Source organism: Hemiscyllium ocellatum, chromosome 9 (assembly GCF_020745735.1).
Source record: "Hemiscyllium ocellatum isolate sHemOce1 chromosome 9, sHemOce1.pat.X.cur, whole genome shotgun sequence".
Taxonomy (NCBI): Eukaryota; Metazoa; Chordata; class Chondrichthyes; order Orectolobiformes; family Hemiscylliidae; genus Hemiscyllium; species Hemiscyllium ocellatum.
Window position 1 is genome coordinate 104,482,468 of NC_083409.1, and position 24,285 is coordinate 104,506,752.

The 24,285-nt window shown below is 43.7% G+C and overlaps 1 protein-coding gene across 1 annotated transcript in view; it reads left to right on the plus strand.

The window, feature by feature from the left end:
• Positions 1-9,628, plus strand: part of miga1 (mitoguardin 1) — a 112,114-nt gene extending 102,486 nt beyond the window's left edge. Inside the window, exons 14-16 of the mRNA XM_060829613.1 lie at positions 1,838-1,891; positions 6,586-6,702; positions 9,419-9,628. Coding sequence (XP_060685596.1) covers positions 1,838-1,891; positions 6,586-6,702; positions 9,419-9,628 — 381 coding nt within the window. The remainder of the gene's footprint in view (positions 1-1,837; positions 1,892-6,585; positions 6,703-9,418) is intronic.
• Positions 9,629-24,285: the final 14,657 nt, after the last annotated feature.

A 24,285-nucleotide genomic window follows, 5' to 3' on the forward strand; every position in this document is an offset into this window, starting at 1 on the left:
CATTCAAGAGCAAATTGGAATGGGCAACAGATGCTGGAAAGTAGGAGCAGGAATAGGCCATTTGGCCCTTCAAGCCTTCTCTACTATTCACTATGATGATGCCTGGACATCCTCAGTATCCCATCCCTGCTTTTTCCCCATTGCCTTTGATTACTTTTGCCCGAAGAACAATATTTAACTTGACATATATATATTTTGAAGGGAGACAATGGTATTATGACAACTTTATCACTAGATGATTAATTCAGGTATGAGAGTGTGGTGCTGGAAAAGCACAACAGATGAGGCAGCATCCGAGGAGCAGGAGAATCGACAGGACCCTGGTAATGTTCTGGGTTCGAATCCCGCCATGGCAGATGGTGGAATTTGAATTCAATAAAAATCTGGAATTAAGAATCTAAAGATGACCGTCCAATGACAGTTGTTGGGAAAAATCCCATCTGATTTACTAATGTCCTTTAGGGAAGGACACTGCCGTCCCTACCTGATCTGGCCCATATGTGACTCCAGACCTACAATGAGGTTAATACTTAACTGCCCACTGGGCCATTACTTTGGAAAATAAATGCTGACCTCGCCAAGGGTGCCCACACCCCAGGAAAGATTTTTTAAAAATTAAAAACGCTTTCGTGAAAACACATCATGCTTTGGCCTCAACTGTGATAGAGAATTCCACAGGCTCACAAGTCTCTGGGTGAAGACATTTCTCCTCATCTCAGTCCTGAATGAGTCCTTAAACTATATCCTTAGTCTGTGACACTAGCTCTAGGTTCCCTGATCATCGGTAACTTTGATAGAAATGCAAAAATCTGCCAAAACTTTAAGAGGTGAGCTCACCTCATTTCATACCAGCTTTTGAGCCAAAGTGTGGTTTGTAAAAAAAAAACAGAAAAAACCTGCATAGCTTGTCAAATGTTGCGCAGCATCCCGCATAATTAGTTACAGTAATTATGTTGTTTACTTGAGTGTAGCAGCCATGTGGTAAAGGCTTGAAGTGGTGCTTGAATATAAAGTTGTCTGAAAGTGCTATCAACTTTACTAAGTCAGATCTTCTGTGGTAGTGAGTCCTCACACTCTGGGGAGACTGAACCCCACCCCCACCCCCCACCCAGTTTCCTAAGGGACTCAGGAGTAGGTGCTACAGAATTCATTACCTCCTGTAGTAAAAGTTGCACAGTTGTTAGCATGCGCTCTGCCCTGGGAATGAGTTAGCCATGGGTATCAGCCCACTGCAGGGACCTGAGCACGTAACCTAGGCTGACATTTAAGCAGAATACCCGAAAGAAAGCTGCAAACCTGCTGTGCTTTGACCAGCAACACATTTGCAGCTGTGATCTCCAGCATCTGCAGACCTCATTTTTTACCCGAAAGAAAGCTGCCTTGTTGAGGAGGCTGTCTTTTAGGTGTGACCTAAGCTGAAGACCCCTCTTCCACCTCATGTGCTTGTGACAATCCATGCCCTATTTTAAATGAAATAAAGGAATTTCTCCCCGGTGAGCTTGGGCAATACTCATATCCTGATTAACATCACTGGTAACATCATCTCTAGTCACTATTTGTGGAATTTTTAAAACTTCACTCATGGAACATTGGCATCAGCCATATTGCCCATTGCCCTTGGGAAGGCGATGTTGAGCTGGTTTTGCACCACTGTAGGTTTACCCACAATGCCCTTAGAGAGAGAGAGAATCCCTACTTTTTTGGCCTCCCAGTGCAAACCATATCGAAACATTCCACGCGACATTTCAGACATTATATCAACTTTAACCTCGGGAGGTCGTCTTTGTGTCTGAGTTACAAAGTCTTCAGTCATTTCCAACTGTCTATTTTCTTTCAGGCTGTGGCTTCAAGTTGTTGGTCTGTCCTGAAAAGCAAGAGACAGCAGATGAAGGTGGGTATGAGGGGAAAAGTAACCATCCAAATCTCTTGGGAATTATAAGCTGTATTGAGAGTCATAGAGGTGTACAGCATGGAAACAGACCCTTCGGTCCAACTCATCCATGCCGACCAGGTATCCTCGATAAATCTAGTCCCACCCATTTACCATGTTTGACCCATATCCTCTAAACCCTTCCTATTCATATATCCATCCAGATGTCTTTTAAATGTTGAAATTGTACCAGCTTCCTCCACTTCCTCTGGCATCTCATTCCATTCATTCACCACCTTCTGTGTGAAAAATATTGCCCCTTAGGTCCCTTTCTATGCCCGCAAGTTATGGACTCTCCCACCTCAGGAAAAAGACCTTGTCTGTTTACCCTATTCATGCCCCTCATGATTTTATAAACCTCTGTAAGGTCACTCCTCAGCCTCCGATACTCCAGGGAAAACCATCCTGGCCTATTCAGCCTTTAGCTCAAACCTTCCAATCCTGGCATCTTGATAATCTTTTCTGAGCCCTTTCAAGTTTCATAACATCCTTCTGATCGCAAGGAGACCAGAATTGTACACAGTACTCCAAAATGGGCCCAATCAATGCAAAATCCCAGTATGTTAGTATTCTAGTTTGCTGGTTTTCTCATTTAATGAAATCTACTTCGTGGGAGCCTCCATAGTTCTCAAAGTTCACTGTGTAGATCACAGTCCTTCATCCTTGTCTTTTTGAGGCAAGTGGTGAGCGTGTGTATGATTCTAACTGGGCAGGAGCAGAGCATGGAACACATAGTTGCAGGCTGAGTGTTCACAAACTGGGTAATCAATAGGATTGTATACCAGATGACTGGTCATTAATGGTGATTGCATAATCATTTTTGTAAATATTCAACTTCCTTTTGGGGAAGGAAATTTGCTGTCATTACTGATTTGGCCTCTATGTGACTCCAGTCCCGCAGCAACACATTTGGCTCTTAACAGCCCTCTGAAGTAGCCAAATGAGCCACTCATCTCAAGGAGATTTTAGATTAGATTCCCTACTGTACGGAAACAAGCCCTTCAGCCCAACAAGTCCACACCAACTCTCCGAAGAGTAACTCACCCAGACCCATTCTCCTACCCTATATTTACCCCGATGAATGCACCTTACATGATGGGCAATTTATCATGACTTTGGGAGGAAACCAGAGCATCCAGAGGAAACCCACATAGACATAAGGAGAATGTGCAAACTCCACGCAGACAGTTGCCTGAAGCAGGAATCGAACCTGGGTCACTGGCGCTGTGAGGCAGCAGTGCTAACCTCTGAGCCACCATGCCGCCCCATATCGAGGATATAACCTCTGGCCCAGTCAATATGCCCGCATTCCATGAATGAATTTCTTTTTTTAAATCGCATTTAAGCTAAACGGGTGGCAGACAGTAGCAATGATGGATGTCTTCCCCATTATTTGAAGAGCTGACCATCGAGACCTCTGCACCTTTCGTAGGGAAGACCCACTCCCACCAAGTGTTGCTCAGGCACTTGACAGGACAGCTGATGTCCATCCCTGGAATCAAGAACCCCCGAGGGCAGACGACTTGTCTGGTAAGAGCTGGGTGGGTGTTGGCTGGCATTGGTACCACATCCACTGAGGTCTATGGTTGATGCTGAATACCAGGCCACACAAGTGAATGATGACAGAAGGAGGTTAGTAGGGTACAGAGAAGTTGGTGGAGGGCGGTGGGTGGATGTGTGGCTAGCAACTAGAGTCAACTGTGAAAGCAAAAGAATGACTCTCAGTTGCCCCTGCCCCTTTCATCCTGAATCTCTACCAATGAGAGACTCCTACCCCCACCCCACCATGTACCCACCACTTGCATTCTCCCTGAGTGGGAAGTCTATTGCTCAGCACAGGGCTAGAACCTGACGTAGCTGGCTGAGACACTAATTGGGTATTGATTTCCCACTTAAAGAGCCTAATTTAACAACCAACATAATCAGGGTGAAGGCAGGATCGGAATTCTATCAGTGTTGATAGAAATTATTATGGGTTCCCACTTCCACACCTGCTTCTCACCAACATTTCAAGTGCTAACCATCATCCTGTGTTAAACAAGCCTTCATTCTTTCGGTTGTAACTTGTTAGTCGAATGAAAATATTTACTTGCCCATAATGGTTTATCAGGCCTCCCCTGAGCTTTCTTCATTCTATTGAAGGGTTTTCTCCCAAATTCCTCCCAATTTTGTTGTGTTATGTCTCTCAGTCAGAATGTCAGTGTACCTTTAAGAGGCATGCTCATTGTGTTATCGCAGTATCATAGTATGTAACCTGAGAGGAAATGTGTCTCATATTCCATCTTATTCTGAGATCGCTTGAAGCATGACACTTTACTGGAAACATGTCCTTCTGCTGTAACCTATCAACTTAATGTTAGCCCAGACACTTATGCACCTGATCAGTGTAAGGTTTGGGCATAACAGCTAGTTACAGTAAATGTCTATTGGATTCTTCAACACCACAGTAACCACACACCCAGTTTCTTATATTGTGGATGATAACATTATAATGACCACATCAGGTAAAATAGTTATTTAAGCATGTGTTGGAGATGGGTTCCATCAAGGTAAAGAATTGGGTTGTTATCTACATGAGCTGGGCTGCACGGAGAAGGCAGGAGAATAGCAATAGGTGAATTTCCCATTCAGAGACTCAGTGCTGATACGATGGGCCAAATAGCCTCCATCTGCTCTGTAATAACTCTGTAAAAAAAAAAGCCAGTTGTCAATCTCTCTTTCTCCATGGCCTTGACATCGTTTCTAAAATGAGTAAGTTTCATCATGGCCTGCTAGATGAATCAACAGCGTGTGATCCTCACCAATATTTTTAGAGAGGGTGACCTCTTTGGTAGCAGTTTGCCTTAAAATGTAAGAAAATGGAAAGAGACAACTCATTTCATCAAATATAATGAAAATCAAGTTTAAATGACTTCATCCTGAAGTCAAAACATGTGGTGCTACCCTGTACTACAGAGAATAGATGGCACATAAACAGACCATTTAGCCCAATCAGGCAGTGCCAGTGTTGTACTGTACTTGACCTACCACTCATCTTTCCTTGCCTAGATCTGCTATTGTAACTCTGTACTCCCTTCTCCCTCCTGGGCTTGTCTAGTTTCCTCTTAAATACATCTAAACTATTTGTTTCGACCACTTTCTGTTTCACATTCTCACCATTCTTCAGAAGATCTTAAGAACAACTGGATATGAAGCCCTTGGGGAGTGTGCAGATTTCCTGTGTTACTGCTATTCTATTCCAGCTGCTGAAGGTAGAACTAGAGCCAATCTTCGCATGTTTCTTATAAGTATTAATTTACAGAAATACACAATAGAAATATGTGCTTCCTAACTCACCGACTGTAGTGGCCCAAGTGAATTGTCAATGAGTGTTAATATCCAGTTAACAAGCACAAGGCACGTGGAACTTCGGTTATGTGGACAGACTGAGGAAGCTGCAAAGTTATTCTGCTTAGAGCAAGGAAGTGAGCTTGGAGTACTGTGTTCAATTCTGGTCTCCCTCGATGGGAAAGATGTTGTGAAACTTGAAAGGGTTCAGAAAAGATTTACAAAGATACTGCCAGGGTTGGAGGTTTTGAGCTACAGGGGGAGGTTGAATAGGCTGGGCCTGTATTCCTTAGAGCGTCAGGCTGTAAGATGACCTTATGGAGGTTTATAAAATCATGAGGGATTTGGATAGTATAAAAGGACAAGGTCTTTTCTCCGGGATGTGGTTTAAGGTGATAGGTCCCTTTTAAATCTTTCCTCTAAGAGGAAACCTTTTCACAAAGAGGGTGGTGAGTGTATAGAATGAGCTGCCTGAGGAAGTGGTGGAGGCTGGTACAATTACAATATTGTAAAAGTATCTGGATGGAATATGAATAGGAAGTGTTTGGAGGGATATGGGCCAAATGCTGGCAAGTGGGACTAAATTTAGGATATCTGGTCAGCCTGCATAAGTTGGACCAAAGACTTTGTGTATCTCTATGTATATCTGTATGACTCTCAGAGAAATGTACAATGTTATGGGTGATTTTGACAGAGTCAATACCACAGATACGGGATTGGATGCAGGACTAGTATCCAGAAGTTATCATTTTACGTTAATTGGCAAAAGAACTAGGTGATGGATGAGGGAAATATTTATGATGCAGCAAGTTGTTGTGATCTGGAATACAGTGCCTGAAAGGGTAGTGAAGGCAGATTCAATGTTAATATGCAGTGGGGTACTGGACAGAAAAGCAGAGCCACAAATAGACTGGAGTGGAATTGAACCAAATAGAAAGCTCATTTAAAGAGCTGGCACATATATGATGGGCTGAATGGATTCATTCTTTCCTAAGATTCTTGGAAATGAAGAAAACAAGTTAGACCTTCTCGAAAGAACAGCCCCTCATTTAGTATCAAATGGCAGTGTGATAGATACAGTACTTCACCCTTCTGTCTTCAATTTTCAGTCCTGCCAAGAGTAACAAATATTTCCTCTGTCAACTGCATGTGTGAAATGAATTAGATAGACTCTATTCTGTGCAACGTTGAGAGGAAGCCTTCAGTTCGTGTCTGACAGGTGCTAATCTTGTCAAAGTTGGGAAAGTCAATTACTCCTGGGCTCCAGGTCTTTCCAATGAACCAATTGTACATTCCTGTTTCTCATTTGTGCTTGTTGACTTTGACAGGTACCCAATGGCTTCATTGCTCATTTCTACGCTGTCTGTGAGCACATCAGTCCGATATTAGCCTGGGGCTTCTTAGGGCCCAGAGACTCCCTCTACGACTTGTGCTGCTTCTTCAAGGTACCATGATCTTTCTCTTTCTGTGTGCACGTTCTGCCCCTTCTCTCTGAAAGCACTTGCTGCAGATCTTCTTGGATGTAGGGTGGGAGTTGGGGAGATGCCAAGATATTGAGGAAAAAGCAGGGGAGTGGCATGGATAAGATGGCCTTTCTCCATGTTGTAAAAACTCATGATTCTAAATCATGGTGCTCAGTTGGAGTGCTGGTGCATACACAATGGACCGAATGACCTTATTCTGTGCTGTAACACCTCTGTGATTTTTGTGTGTGTCAAGGTGAGTGATGGAGGGGGCTGGGTGACAAAGAGAGACACCGTTGTACTTCAGATGTAGAAGCCCTGATTAGACTCTCTCTTGGTCACCACATCTCAGGTGAGAGGATGAGGATACAGCACAGGTTCACCAGGATTTGAGAGGGTTACATTATGAAGGCATGTTTTTCCATCAGATATTAACAACTGATGGGTAACCTGACTGAATAGTTTAAAATCTTAGAAGAATTTGATAGGTCCTGAGGATGTTTCAAAATTAAGTTAGAATTTGGCCATTGTGGTTAGAAATGAGGAAATGTCGTTTCATATAAAGGGAGTGGACTTCTGAAATACTCTCCTCCAACTGACTTCGGACAACAGGAGCTTTCAAAATTTGAGATTGATAGACTTTTATGTCAGAGTACCAAGTGTTCTGAAACTAAGGAGGTCATAGTTTTTGGGTATGCCAACAATGTTTGGTGGAGCAGAGTTTGAGGTGATGAATAACCTACTGCAGTTCCTGTGATATTATTCTGCTCCATTTACATTGTGACACAGAAAATAGGAGCAGTAGTAGGCCATTCGGCCCTTCGAGCGTGCTGCACCATTCAATACAATCATGGCTCTCTCTCTCTCTCTTTCACTGCCCCGTGTTCCCTCCCTCACTTTCTGCCCCATGCTCCCCCTCTGTCAAGACTGTGGCGCTGGAAAAGCACAGCAGGTCACGCAGTATCCGAGGAGCAGGAGAATCGGCATTTTATGCATAAGACATTCATCAGGAAGGGCTTCCCCCTCTCTCTATTTTTCCCCTCTCTCTATCTTTCTCTGCCCAGTGTTCCCCCCACCCCCCCACTCCTCTCTGCTCCATGCTGCCTCTGTCTCTCTCTGCCCCGTGTTCCCTTTCTCACTCTCCATTTATACTGTGACACAGAGAATAGGAGCAGGAGTAGGCCACTCGACCCTTTGAGCCTGGTCCACCATTCAATACGATCATGGCTGATCGTCCAACTCAGTGTCCTGTTCCCACTTTCTCGTTATAACCTTTGATCTGTTTAACCCTAAGAACTAAATCTATCTCCTCTTGAATTAATTTAATGTTTTGGCATGAACTGCTTTCAATGGTAGTGAATTCCACAGGCTGACCACTCTCTGGGTGAAGACATTTCTCTTCATCTCGGTCTTCACTGGCATACTCCATCTCCTTAGACCGTGACCCATGGTTCTGGACTCCATGTGGTCATCAAGAACATCCTTCCTGCGTTTATCCTGTCTACTCCTGTTCGAATTTTACAGGTTTTTATCAGATCCCCCTTCATTCTTCTAAACTCCATGAATATACCCCTAATCAATCCAGTCCTTTCTTCATATGTAACTCTGGTAATTCATCAGGAATCAGTCTGGTGATTTTTGAAGTACATCCTTATTTTTTTGGATTGTCATGTAGATAACCATCTTGCATCAGAGTGTGATTTTCCAGTTTTCTTTTTAAAGTGAGGGTTGAGCATGTTAGGTGACAACTAGTACACAGCCGTAGACCATAAGAAATAGGAACGGGGTAGGTAGTTCAGCTCTCAAGCCTGCTGTGCATTCGTAGAGCTATGGCTGACCTGACATTCCTTGTTCCTGCCCTTTCCCTGTAACCCCCAATTCCCCAACATATCAAGAATCTATCTTCCTCAGTCTTAAATGTACACAAGGATTCTGCTCTCACAGCTATCTGTGGCAAGGAGTTCCAAGATCTCTCAACCCTCTCAGCCTCGCCCCTTTCAGAAGCTACACACCTCCATCCATACCTTCAGAGGTCCCCAGACTCAGGTATTTGGAGGCCATTCCTCCTCCTTTAATTGACCACTTAAGGACCTTATTGTTGACACGTATAGAAAGCAGCCAATGGGCATTCTCGCCTGGCACTTAATTGCTGAAATGGCAGGAAAGGGGGTGAAGTTTCCCTCCAGGTCAAACTCACCCCATTGTGTTTCCTTCTCATGGTTTCCAGGGTAATGGGAAAATTGTGTCCACATTTGTTCTGTTGATTAAAGGAAGAATGTTAGCCAGTACATCAGGAGAAGTCCTCATTCAGAATAGGGCTGTGGAATGCTTTGGGAGAAGGTAAAGTTGCATTAGACCATAGGTTTACTCTCTCATTAGAGAGAGAGAGAGAGAGATGGCTGGTGGTGGTTTAACCTGAGGGTCACCACTCCTCAGACAAGGGGAAAGGTTGAGAAGGCAACACCTTCGAGGTAACTTCAGCCTGTGCAGGAATTGAACCCACGCTTTTGGTGTCACTCTATGCAGCAAACCAGCTATGCAACTAACTGGGCTAGCCGACCTTGTGGGATCTAACCCACCTTAGCTCCCAGTTCAGGTAGACAGGATAACTAATGGCACATTTGACACAACCAGCAATGCTGTTTGGTGAAGTGTAACAATGGATAAGCTAACAGTTGTTGGGTAATGTCTTTCCTAGGAACAAGTTCTTTTCTTCTTGAAGGACATCTTTGACTTTGAGAAGGTGAGGTACACCAGCACTGAGTGTCTTGCTGAGGACATCTTACACTTGATACAGCGTCGCACTGAGCTCCTGATGGCTTATCTCGGAACAGACAGCCTGAGGCATCTGAATGGATATATCGGACTGCCCCTGCCCAATGGATGCTTGGAAGCACAAGCACCGTAAACCAGCTCTGTGTGAGGGTTATCATGGGAACACTTAATGTAAGGGTGTCTGTAAAACCTCGCAGACCCCCTAAACCATCCCATTATATTTCTTCCTCATGACTTTTTGTCTCCGTTTGAACTTTGTCAGTCCTTATATTTGCAAAGGGGTGTCCTGCTGATCCATTGCAGAGGCATGAGCACTAGCTGTGGGCTGTTATTAGTACTGAAGGAGAGCTGCATTGTAAGTGGTATTGTCTTTTGAATGGAGCATTAAATTAGCACAACAAAATTTGAAAGAAGGACAAGGGAATTCTCTCCAGTGTCCTGCCAAATATTTATCCAATGCCACTAAATGAGTGTTTCCCGCTTACACTTCCAAACTACTTAATCGGCTGTAATTGATTTGCAATGTCCTGGGAGTGTAAAAGGAGCTATATAAATGCAAGATCTTGCCTCCCTTTGCTCGATTACTGCTAAGTCACAATCCGGTATCAGGATTGTGAGTGTTTGCTCTTAATTTAGATAATGGGAATCACAAGGCTCTGCACAACCATCAGGGATAAAAATGTTAGCACTCCAAATAAAAAACAACAGATATCGGTACATTGCATGTGTTCACTTGGTAGCCCTCGCACACCAGTGGTTCGAAGTACAAGACAGCACTGGGACCTGGTTCCACCTCCCAATGGGAACCAGACAGAGTATAGTGAAGCAAATTTGTTCTCATCGTGTGACAGGGCAAGCCTTGCAGAAGCACCTATCCTGGGACAGCGATGACAGAACATGTTGTAAGGTGCCTATAATTAATGATAGACTCAGGGAGGTTTCCAGATGAAAGTATCCAGGATTTTCATTTCCATGTTGCTTTGAAAACCAGTGTACGGACTGGTTGTCCAGTTGAAGATTCCACTTGCAATTATGAATATTTGGCAGAGGGCCACTCCAACAACTGTAATACCTGCAATATACTTTGTGAAACTTTGGGTTGTCTGCTAAGTTGTTATTCCGTTCTGGTTTTGAGCTTGACCAGTAGGAATACTGTCCAGGGTTGCCACCTTTAATCAAACTTAACCCCAGACAAAGCACAAGATAAATGCAGGGTGTGTTTTGGTATGGGACAAGGGGAATCGGGGGGAATCGGAATTATTCTGAGAAAGGGATAGGATAGATCAAAGGAATGGTGCAGATCAGACAATGGAGGAATGGGTTTGGGATTGGTTATTACGTTGAAGCAAATATCTGAGAAATGAGGGAAGAATGGAACAATCTCAGCTAGGGTAATTTTATTTATCCATTTACAGAATGTGGGTGTTCCTGGCCATTGATTGTCCATCCCTAATTACCCAGAGAGCAGTTAAGTATCAACCACAGTACTGTGGGTCTGGAGTCACGTGTAGGTCAGATCAGGTAAGGACAGTCTTCCCTAAAGGATGGGGGTTTTTCCAGCAATCAGAATAGTTTCATGGCCATCATTAGACTCTTAATTCCAAATATTTATTGAATTGATATTCCACCAACTGTCATGGCAGGATGTGACCCGGAGTCCCAGAACTTTACCAAGATTAATAGTCTAGTGAATATGCCATTAGGCCATCACCTCCCCTGGTAATATTGAGGAGAGGACAGGGCAGAGAAAGGTGCATGGGAAGGGATAATATTGAGTCGTGGATTTGGCAGTAGCAGTGACGCAATCATGTCTTTAATTCTGATATTTGCTGATGTCTCCCAGTCGTTAAGGAAATAAGTGAGCAATGTGGGGTGGTTTCCTCCTTACGTACACTAGGTAATGTAGTCTGTACAATTCCTCTAAGTGCTGTTAGCAGTCAGGTTAACCCATTTAGACTAACTATATAAAGATGCATTGAAAGGGAATCTCGCTAAGCATGTGAGGGAGAAAGGAGTAGAAAATTGACAGTGATAAATGAAATAAGATGAGAGGAGCCTTCTTTGGAATGCTGTCACTAACATAAACTGAATGGCCTGTTGCTGCACCATGCATTCTGTGGATGTTAGTAAGCTCACCATTGTCCCATTGTCTCATTAAAGAGACAATTAGTGGTGGTTTATCCTGAGGGTCACCACATCTCAGGTGAGAGGAGATATTGAGAAAGAGAGCCCTTCATTTGGTTTGATTTGATTTGATTTATTATTGTCACATGTATCTAGGTAGAGTGAAATGTTTTGATTTGTGTGCAGTACAGGCAGATTATAATAAACAAAGATCATGGGGTGATTGAACAGAGTGAGGAATATAATGTTATGGCTGAAACAAAGGATGTATGAAAAGAAAGATATCAACATAAGGTTTGAAATTTGAGAGATCCATTCAGCAATCTAATAACAGTGGGGAAGAAGCTGTTCTTGAATCTGTTTGTATGTGTGTTTAAGCTTTGTATCTTCTGCCTGATGGAAGAGTTTGGAAGAGATATAACCAGGGTGGAAGGGGTCTTTGATGATGTTGCTGCCTCTCCGAAGCATTGAGAAGTGTAGATGGATGCAATGGCTGGGAGGTCACCTTGCCTGGTCACCTGGGCTATGTTCAAAACTTCCTGGAGTTTCTCATGGTAACTTCAGCCAGTGCAGGAATCAAACCCATGCTGTTTAGTGTTGCTCTGAATCAAAATCAGCTGGACAGGTAACTGAGCTAACCAGCCCCCCTGCCCGCCAGTGTGAAGTTAATGACAAAGTTTAAATAGCAGAGACTGGAATTCACAAAGATCATGTTAACTGCTTGGTCATGTATCAGTGGCAAATGTGTGCAGTTGACTCCAACCACTCAATTCTGATGGGATGTATAAAACTTTCTGGGCTGGTTGGTTCTTTGACAGAGCAGATTGTAAAACATGTCAGACGTCCGTTGCATGGATTACAACATAGTAGAAATCAGGCAGCTCCGAGTGCAGGAAGACAATCCTCAATATCAGGGTATCATGTTCTGGTGGCTAGCCCCTCTCTAACCATGTTGGTGGCAACCCTAGACAACTCACTTATTTTATTGAATAACTGCTTATCTGCTAAGTGTTGTCTGCTTTTCTATGGTCCATAATGTGACTGTGTACAATATCTGTACCTATACCTCACTATGTATAATTATATACTCAGACTGTTTAGCAGCACCTCATCACATTTCCCTATTGAGCACTAAAAGCACACACACTAGATATTTACTTTTAAAATGGTTACTTGAATTTTCCATTTTTCAGTGTTAAGCCCTCCATTGAAGTATTGCTGTGAATGTATTGTGATAGCTCCTTAAAAATACATATGCCTGGCATTTTAAGGCACTAAAATAGTTTATGCAAGTTGCCTTATACTTTGTCGGTCAGTAACAGAGTCTCACAAAATGTCTGTATTTTTGTCTGTTTGATTTGGAGATGCCGGTGTTGGACTGGGGTGTACAAAGTTTAAAAAATCACACAACACCAGGTTATAGTCCAACAGGTTTAATTGGAAGCACACTAACTTTCGGAGCGACGCTCCTTCATCAGGTGGTTGAAGAGTATTACACATTGACAAATGTCTTCAGCAAGTAAAGCACTTCAAAAACAGACTGCTGCATGTATCTTTATTGATTTCAATCTGCAGAAAAATAAATGTGTACCAGTAATGTGTATTTGGACAAGGGCTTACACTTTGAGCCCTTTGCGAGAAAGGACAGTAGGACTGTTGACTTTGGAGCAGGGAAAACTTATGGAGAAGATTTATTGGTGGAGGTTTATCATTATGCTGAAGGGTTTGGATAGGGAGAAACCATTTCAGAGGCACAAAGACCAAAACTTTAACTTAATCAGTCAAAGAACCAGATTGAAGGTGATGAGATAGTCTGGAGTGTCAGAGGCTGAGGGGTGACCTTCTAGAGGTTTACAAAATTGAGGGGCATGGATAGGGTAAATCGGCAAAGTCTTTTCCCTGGGGTCGGAGAGTCCAGAACTAGAGGACACAGGTTTAGGGTGAGAAGGGAAAGATATAAAAGAGACCTAAGGGGCAACTTTTTCACTCAGAGGGAGATACATGTATGGAATGAGCTGCCAGAGGATGTGGTGGAGGCTGGTACAATTGCAACATTTAAGAGGCATTTGGATGAGTATATGAATAGGAAGGGTTTGGAGGGATATGGGCCGGGTGCTAGCAGGTGGGACTAGATTGGGTTGGGATATCTGGTCGGCATGGACGGGTTGGACCAAAGGGTCTGTTTCCATGCTGTACATCTCTATGACTCTATGATTTGTCTGTAACAGAGGTGAAAGGACATTCAATGGTAATTTTCAAAAATCAGTTGGATATGTACTTGAAAAAATAAAACTTTGTAGGGCTGAGAGGAAAGAGAAAGATGAATAAAAATTAATGGACTAATTCTTTCAATGAGCTGGCACATACCCAACGCGGTCTCTTTCCGCAATGTCGGGATTCAATATTCTATCACATTGAGCAGAGATATAAGGTTGGGGAATGGGAGACGGTTAAGTTGTGACTGTCATGTGAATGAGGTTTTATACTTGTTTAGATGGAACAGAGAGAAAGAGAAAAGTAAAATGGTCTATAGAGAGAGTCACAAAGTGCAGTGGCATACTAGTTGATCAATGAGGGTGTGGAGAATGTAGGGACAAGTATGGACTCAAGTGTGGTAGATTAGATTCCCTACAGTACGGAAACAGGCCCTTCAGCTCAACAAGGCCACACCAACCCTCTGAAGAGTGACCTAACCAGACCCATTCCCCTACATCTATCCCTGACTTATGCACCTATCACTATGGGCAATTTAGTATGGTCACTTCACCTGATCTGCAGGTGGGATTGTGGGAGGAAACCAGAGTAAACCCAGCAAGAATGTGCAAACTCCACACAGACAGTTGCCTGAGCCTGGAATTGAACCTGGGTCCCTGGTGCTATGAGGCAGCAGTGCTCACCACTGAGCCACCATACCACCCAGACAGTCGCCCAAAGCGGGAATTGAACCCGGGTTCCTGGCACTGTGAGGTAGTGGAGGTGATTGTTAAAGAGCGGTGAAGCTGTGGGAAGACTTAGAAACAAAGAGAAGGTTCTTGGGATGCTATCGGTTTGGCGCTGGAGTTTTCCTGGACTCTTGGAAGCAGCTTTGGAAGACCAGGGTGTGAGAAAACAAGTAAAAAGTGAGGTCTGCAGATGCTGGAGATCAGAGCTGAAAATGTGTTGCTGGTTAAAGCACAGCAGGTCAGGCAGCATCCAAGGAACAGGAAATTCGACGTTTCGGGCCGAAACGTCGAGTTTCCTGTTCCTTGGATGCTGCCTAACCTGCTGTGCTTTAACCAGCAACACATTTTCAGCTGTGAGAAAACAAGATAAACTTACAAAGGACAGCTTCCCACTCTTTGGATAAATTAAGACAGGAATTTCCAGACTGACAGAGGGAAGTCTGAAGGAGGGCCACAAAACTGAAACGTTAACTCTGATTTTCTCTCCACAGATGCTGCCAGACCTGCTGAGATTTTTCCAATGATTTCTGTTTTCATTTGTGACAGAGGGAGGTGAAGATCTCATTTAATTTATTGTATGTTTCATGCATTTGATATTTCCTCAGAGCAATTCAGCAGTGACACTTACTGAGTGTGCAATTTTCAAGTGTTTTGAAATATCTCTGCAATGACAAAACACTGACACACCGCTCACTCAGTTTCAACAAGCCTCTGTTGTTTCAGTTTACTTTGCTCTGAGTTTACACCCAAGCTTAACCAATCCAGCATAGTGAGCACCAGACTGATGTAATCCAACACAGAACAATTGAACACTAGGGAGAAAGGGTACCCAGCACCGCATTAACCAGTGGGTCATGTCAGGAGGCCTGAGCTGTGAAATGCAAACATTTCCCAGGAAGAATACTCATCACTCATGTAAGCCAAGCCAGTGCAGCTACTCCACAGATTCTGATATCTCCATTCCTGCTATCACAGATACAATGGGAGACAGCCACACATCTCCTGTTGAAGGTTTTGTGGTTCCATAGTATCATCGTAATAGAAGCAGATGTAGGCCATTTGGGCTATTGAGCCTGCTCCGTCATTCATTAAGATCGTGGCTGATCTATCCATCGTCTCAGCTTCACCTGCTTTATCCCCACAGCCTTTAATTCCCCTACCATACAAATAACCATCCAACTGTGTCTGGAATATATTTAATGAGCTGCCTCTTCTGCTTCCTCGGGCAGAGAATTCCATAGATTTACTACTCTCTGGGGAAAAACAGTTCCTGTTCATCTCTGTCCTAACTCTACAGCCCCTAAAGGGGTGGCGTGGTTTCTCAATGCTTAGGACTGCTACCTCACAGTGCCAGGAACCCGGGTTCAATTCCCGCTTTGGGCGACTGTGTGGAGTTTGTGCATTCTCCCTGTGTCTGCGTGGGTTCCCACCCACAGTCTAAAGATGTGTGGGTCAGGTGAATTGGCCATGTTAAATTGCCCATGGTATTAGGTGCAATAATCAGGGGTAAGTATATGGTCTGGGTGGGTGGGTTCCTGTTTGGAGGGTCGGTGTAGACTTGGTGGTTCAAAGGGCCTGTTTCCATACTGTAGGTAATCTAATCTTGTCCTAGTCCCATCCATCAGCGGAAACAGCTTGCCTGCCTCTATCTGATCTTCTATAAGATCCCCCCTCATTCTTCTAAATTCTAGCAAGTACAGTCCCAGGCAGATCAACCTGTCCTCATAGGGTAACTCCCTCATCTCCGGAATCAACCTGGTGGACCTCCTGTGCACCACCTCCAAAGTCAGTAGATCCTTCCTCAAGTAAGGAGACCAGAACTGCATACAATGATCCAACGTCACCCCACTGTCAGTCCAACTGGGTCCTCACCATCACCCCTAGCAGGAAGACAAGCTTTTCTATAGGCTGCAGTGAATGTGCCACCCAACACTGAAACCTACCCACGGTCCTGAATTGGACATGAACTCCAGAGGCATCACCTTTGGTTGTCACTATATGGCAAGGTGCACTGGCGGCACAAGAGGGTTCAGGACTTGGAAATGTTTTTTCTCTGCCCAGGAAATCCTGGCCAGGGAGTCACTCCAAGAAGGATGGCGATTTAATGGAAATACAGAGATACAGTGTGTGAGATAACCGATGGAGTCTTTGGATTACCAGCTCCAGAAATAACTGCCCCTCATTGGACTTCGCGATCTTCGATCAAGCTTCATAAAGATCTGACAGGCCCTGGAACACGGCTTCCGTGACCTGATGATAACAAATGATGATCGAATCAAGCAGCAGGTTCATTTAATTGTTTGTAAAGGGGTGGGTACAGACCACACCCAACTGGCCCACGCTGGTAAAACTCGAAGCACAATGTCTGTAGTTAGATGTGATTCTGCGATTAGACTTGTTTGTTGAGCAATCCTGATTGTGCTAAAACTGTCAAACCAACCAATGTAAGATCATCAGTTGAGCTTGTAACAAAGCTTCTTAATGCTTGTAAGATATGACATATATGAGGATTTACTGCAACCAAACAGATATGTTTAAGCCTTGTACCTTCATTGATTAACCTAGGAGCCTATGGTTCCCCATTGTTTTCTCTCTGGCAATCAGTCCTGATGAAGAGCTTTTGCCCGAAATGTCGATCTCCCTACTCCTCAGATGTTGCCTGACCTGCTGTGCTTTTCCAGCACCACTCTAATCTAGTCTCTTCTCTCTGGCAATGTCTCAGCCAATGAGAGTTCACTTGCTAACCAATCAGCACCCTTTTCTCCCAGTGCATAAAATGATGTGTTCATTTGAAATTTGGTATTCTTGCCTTTGTCCTGATGAGTGCAAGATGTCTCTCTTTTTCAGCAATAAATGATTCTTCAGTGAATCAAAATGTAAGGCAGATATGATCCACTGCAAGGACACCACAGAGTCAACAATTTAGCATACTTTTATGCAACCAATGAGTTGGAAGGAGACCTTGTGGAATTTTATTCTCTTCATAAAGGTAAAATGAGGCACAAAAGAGAATGGGTGCCCTTTCAAGTACTCTCAACATTTTCCATCATTCAATTGGATCACAGCTGACCTGAACTCCATGTACCCACCCTGATTCCATCGCCTTAATAACTTTACCAAACAAAACTCCGTCAAGCCAAGTTTTGAAATGGTTCACTGAGCTATGGGGAGGGGTTGAATAGGTTGGGACTATTCTCCCTGGAGTGTCAGAGGCTGAGGGGTGGACCTTACAGAGGCTTATAAAATCATGAGGGGCACGGATAGGATAAATAGCCATGTTCTTTTCCCCGGAGTAGGCAAGTCCAAAACAAGAGGACGTTGGTTTGAGGTGAGAAGGGAATGATTTAAAAGGGATCTAAGATGCAACTTTTTCATGCAATGGGTGGTGTGTGTATGGAATGAGCTGCCAGAGGAAGTGGTGGAGGCTGGTACAATTACAACATTTAAAAGACATCAGGATAGATATACGAATAGGAAGGGTTTGGAGACATATAGGTCAAATGCTGGCAAATGGGACGACATTAATTTAGGATATCTGGTCGGCATGCATAAGTTGGACTAAAGTGTCTGTTTCAGTGCTAAACAATTCTATGATTCCATTATCCCTAGCCTGAACAGTGTCTTGGGAGAGACATGTAACTTTCCATGTAGCCTTTTCTGAAGAAGTGCTTCCAGTCTGGCTAAAGTTGTTTCATTGAGCACGCCGAATTTTTAGCAGCTTATCCCTGGCCCGCATCTCGGTTTTGTGATCCAAGCACTCCATTGCAAGTTTCTGCCACAAGGTCATCTTAGCCTTTTAATTCAGCTCAGACAACAAGCCACACACACAATCACTGAACATTCTTCTGCAATGTTTTCTGTGCAGTATTTAATGGGTTTACATGTTTGCAATCTATGCAGTAAACAGTTTGCACTATTAGAATAGCAGATAAAATTCTTGTATGGGATGGGGGTTTTTGTATTTGTTGTCCATCCCAAGTGGACATTTAAGTGTCAACCAAAGGGCATTTAAGTGACAACCACATTGCTGTGGATGTAGAGATACAGACCCCAAGGCTAAATTTCCTTCTCTAAGAGTGAACCAGAGGAGCTTTCTTTAAAAATGATGTCTCTATTAGACTAGCCTGAATTTCAAATTTTACTGCATTAAAATTTTCACCATCTACCTTGGTGGGATTTGAACCCATGCCCCTAAAAACATTGAACTGCATCTTTGGATTATCAGCCCCATAATGTTACAACAACACCACCACCCCCTGGAATTCTGTACACAAGTTTCCCAGTAAGAGCTTATGTGATTTCTCGAGTTAAGTTTTATGGCATCTAGTCCTCCACAGGTCAGAGTGACTTTGCTCATACAATCTTCTGTTCTTCACCACAGGCTTGGAGGATCGAAGGGCCTGTTTCTGTGCTGTACTGTTCTTTATTCTTTATTCATATTGAAGTTTATAAAATCACGAGGGGCATGAATAGGGGGAATAACCAAGGTCTTTTCACCAACGTAGGGGAGTCCAAAACTAGAGGGTGAGAGGGGAAAGATTTAAAAAGGACCTAAGGGGCAACGTTTTCACGCAGAGGATGGTGTGTGTACTGAATGAGCTGCCAGAGGAAGTGGTGGAGGCTGGTACAATTACAACATTTAAAAGGCATCTGGATGGGTGTATGAATAGGAAGGGTTTAAAGGTTTATGGGAGAAATGCTGGCAAATGGGACTAGATTAATTTAGAATATTTAGTGGGCATGGATGAGTTGGACCTGAGTCTGATTCCATGCTGTACATCTCTCTGACTCGGTTAATAAAGGTAAGTATCCTATTGCCTTCATAACCATTTTATCCACTTGTCCTGCTGCTTTAAGGTTCCCCTGATCCTGAGCACTTCCCAATTCTGCCCAGCCTGGCCTGCTGGTCTAAATCATGGCTGCTCATCTCCTCAGTGCCACTTTCCCACACCACCTCCATATGCCTTGAGGTAATTCCTGAATCCAATTGATTTTTGTAGAGAACCTGCTGACTAACTTTGTTTCCACAGCTGTTTGGTGTAGAAAAATCCAACGATTCATCACTCTCTGGGGACAGAAATTCCTCTTCATCTCATTCTAACCTGGCTTGCTCCCTATCCTGTCATTATATCCCTTGGTTGTAGATTCACCAGATAGGGGAAAACATGGACCCTCTAATGTCATGTAAGAAATTTGTAAATTTCAACAAGGTCACCTTCATTCTTCAAACCGCATGAAAATCTCAACACAATTTCCTCAGTCTCTTCTCATGAGATAACCCTGCAATCCCAGGGATTAATCTGGTCCATCACCATTCTTCTGTGGCAAGTAGAGAGGATAGCTATTGTACACAATACTCCAAGTATGTGGATGATTCATCTTGGGCACTTCCAGAAGTCCCCAGTGTGAGATATCCCAGTGCCTACCTCAGTCCAACAAACCAGGTGCAACGACCCCGCCCCTGACCTGAGTACAGCAGCCAACCCCTCCGTGCCCTGGACCCTGACATAAACCCCTACTGCACCGTCATCCTGGTTCCTAAGTCTTAATGTAAGCCCCCTATCCCTGGAACTATGTCCCTGCTATACCTGTACCACTCCTGTCAAGTCTCAGGCACTGGAGCTGGGTCCTGGTACAAACCCATCCTGCGTCCTGGTGTACACTCACCTGAATCCCAGACCCTGGTTTCTGGGTCCTAATATAATCCTCGATATAAACCCCCACTCCCATCCCAGGCATTGGCAAGGTCCAACAAATCTCTGTCAGGAAGAGGCCAGCACAGAGACCCTCAGCTCTGTCTCTGAGGAAGAGTCAGAGTGTCCTACAGCATGGAGACAGGACCTTTGGCCCAAACTGGCCCATGCTGACCAAAATGTCCATCTACACTAACCCTATTTCCCTGCACTTGGCCCATATCTCTCTAAGTCTTTCCTATCCATGTATTTGTCCAAATGCCTCTTAAATGTTGTTAATGTGCAGGTAGGCCCCACTATCCAAAAGTAGACCATTCTCAGGAAACCTTTTGTAAGCCAGAAATGACGTAAAGCAGAGGTGCATTATTTAAATGGGAAGAAGAATCGCCATTTTTTTGTAAAAGCAAAAATCCTCTTCAGATTCACGAAAACAGGCACTAATGTAGGTCTTTCATAAAAGCGAAATTGCATAAAGCAGGTGTTCGATAAACGGGGGATACCTGTACCCACCTCAAACACTTCCACTGACAGCTCACTCCATATGTGTACCACCCTTTGTGTAAAAACGTTGCCCCTCAGGTTCCATTTTATTCTTTCCCCTCTAACCTTAAACTGATGTCCTGTAGTCACTGAAGCCACTCAATCTTGAGAAGGTGCACCCGTGAGGCATTCAGCTGCTCCAAGACTGCTACCTCAGTGGATTCTTGATTTAGATTTCCAAGAAATCATTAAATGACAGCAAGCTCTTCTCCAGAGATAATTACTGAGGTATTCAGAGCTTTACAGAGCAGAGGGAGAGGCAGGGCGGCACAGTCACAGGTTCATTTAGAGACTAAACAACAGTGTACTTTTAGGAGAAAGTGAGGACTGCAGATGCTAGAATTCAGAGTCAAAATGTGTGGTGCTGTAAAAGCACAGCAGGTCAGGCAGCATCCGGGGAGCAGGACAGTCAATATTTCGACCATAAACTCTTCTTCAGGAATGGGCTGGGGGGGAGCGCGAGGTGATAGATGTCTGAGAGGTCAGTGGAGGGGTGGAGGTTGAGCTGGGGGTAAAGTAGCTGGGAATGCGATAGGTAGATGGAGGTGGTATGTGATGGTAATAGGTCAGAGCAAGGGTGGAGCGAATAGGTGGGAAGGAAGATGGAGAGGTAGGACAGGTCAAGAGGACAGTGCCAAGTTGACGGGTTGGATTTGGGATCATGTTGGGGGAGGGGAGATGAGGAAACAAGTGAAGTTAATGCTGATTCCGTGTGATTGGAGAATCCCAAGGCGGAATTCTTTCTCCAGGCATTGGGTGGCTAGGATTTGGCAGTGGAGAAGTCTCAGGATCTTTTGTGCTTTTAGTTTAGCGGACTCCAAAACAGTGAAGGCAGAAGAGGAGAAGCCCTAATTTGTTTAGATGAAAACTCCAAATGCAGAAAACAGACAAGAAGACATTTGAGAAGGCTGTTGAAGACATGGGTTTAATGAACACACATCCCAGAGTAATAGTGACCTAAGCTAGCAGCTTGCTTAAAGGTCTCGAACTGATGCGTTAATTGAGGAGAATAGCATCAAGTGGATGCAAAACACTTCACCAAAAAGAAACTGATTATAGAGATGCCAGTTGAATGTGGAGCTTTGGCAAAGAGATAAAGAGAAGCTTCACTGAGGTTTGGGTGCCTGTCAGGTTATTGTTGGGGGAGAACGTTTGAATCTTTCCTTTTGATATTTGTTATGAGCTAGTTCGAATAATCTTTGTATAATGTAATGTAGTTTGCATTTTTTTTCCCTGTTATGTAATAAATATTTATGTTCTATTGTTCAAAGCACACAAAGCACTGGTCTTTTAAACCAGTTCTTAATTTAGGGTCTCACTCATCCAGCATTACCATCAGCTGGGACCATAACAGACGTATGCTATCAAATCAACGAACGGAGGTGGTCCAGATGATTTGTCTCATTTGCAATTATTTTCTGTTCTAGAGAGTTAAACTTTCAAGGCATTTATTAAAATAAATGTGCTTGAAATGTATACTTTAAGAATATTTTGGGAATTAATGATTTACAAACTGAACTAACTTTAACAGACTAAACAGACGAATACTCTCCTTATAACAATAATCCAAGCCTGTTCTTCTTGCAGACACTGCACAGTCTGCCTTATGACGAACATGGTCAGACACATTAACTTCATTAACATTCTTGGAAATGAAGCTTTTTTTGATTTTCTTGTGGGATGTGGGTGTCACTGGCTGGGCCAGTAATTATTGCCCATCCCTAATTGCCCTTGAGAAGGTAGTGCTGAACTGCCTTCTTGAATAACTGCAGATCACACGTTGTGGGTTGACCCAAAATGCCGTAGGGAGGGAATTCCAGGATTTTGAGCCAGCAACAGTGAAGCAACAGCAACATATTTCCAAGTCAGGATGGTGAGTGGCTTGGAAGGAACTTGAAGGTGTTGGTGTTCCCATGTATCAGTTGCTATTGTCCTTCCAGAGCTGGTCATGGTTGTGGAAGGTGCCATTGAAGGATCTTTGGCAGATTCTGCAGTGTATCCTGTGGATAGTACACACTGCTGCTTCCGAGCACCAATGGTGGAAGTAGTTGGTGTTTGTGGAAGTGGTGCCAATGAAGCTGGCTGCTTTGTCTTGGATGGTGTCAAGCTTCTTGTATATTGTTGGAGCTACACTCATCCAGGCAAGTGGAGAGTATTCCATCACACTCCGGACTTATGCTGAAAATATGTTGCTGGAAAAGTGCAGCAGATTAGGCAGCATCCAAGGAGCAAGAGAATAGACGTTTCGGGCATGAGCCTTGATTCCTGAAGAAGGGCTCATGCCCAAAACGTCAATTCTCCTGCTCCTTGGATGCTGCCTGACCTGCTGCACTTTTCCAGCCACACATTTTCAGCTCTGATCTCCAGCATCTGCAGTCCTCACTTTTTCACTCCGGACTTGTGCCTTGTAGATGGTGGACAGGAACAAAACTGCAGCAGGTCTGGCATCATCTACGAAGAGAAAATCAGACTTAACATTTTGGGTCCAGTCATGAGTTGGAGACTTTTCCCCAGAGTATAAATGTCAAACACAAGTGGACATAGCTTTAAGAGAAAGGGTGGAGGGGGGAAATGTTTAAAGGAGATGTGCAATGCAAGTTTATTACACAGAGGGTGGTAAGTGCTTGGATTGTTCTGCCAATGGAGGTGGTAGAAGCAGATACAATAGCAACATTTTAGAGGCATTTAGGCAGACACATGAACAGGCAGAAAATAAAGGGATACAGACCATGTGCAGGTTGATAGGATTAGTTTAGAATGTCATTATGGTCAGTATTGACATGGTGGGCTGAAGGGCCTGTTCCTGTGCTGCACTATTCTATTTTCTATTTGAACCTATTCCTCCCAAAGATATAAGTCCATTAACATTATCACTATACTAACATTGCCCTGTGGGCTCATTTTTATTATTGCAACGACATGATTTGAAACTTTTACCTCCCTGAGTATACAGATCAAGCCCCAGTCTGCTCCTCGGATACTGCCTGACCTGCTGTGCTTTTCCAGCACCACTCCAGCCTTGACTCTAATCTCCAGCATCTGCAGTATTCACTTTTGCCTAGAGTCATGAAGACATACATTCAGATGACATTGTCATTTTCTTGTTGCTTTCTGTAGGATGCTCCTGTGCATTGATTGAAGCGTTTCTCTGTATTATAAACAAGTGATTAGATTTCAGAAGAACTTCATTAATTCTCAAGCATTCAGAGGTTGTGAATGGCATTAACTGAATGTGGATTCTTCTTCTTGATAACATCTGAGTATAGTACTGTCTAAGTCACCATATTTCCAAGCTCCAGCTTCCCTTTCACAAGTCCAAGGAAGATTACATGGCTCAAAACAAAAGTCTTCCCTGGGTTCAGGTCACTCATTTCTCCCCAAACAATTATCACTGAAATCAGAACCTATAGAAGAGTCGTGTTGGACTTGAAATGGTAATTCTGCTTCTCTCTCCAGATACGACTGCCAGACTTTTTGTTGATTATGTGCTA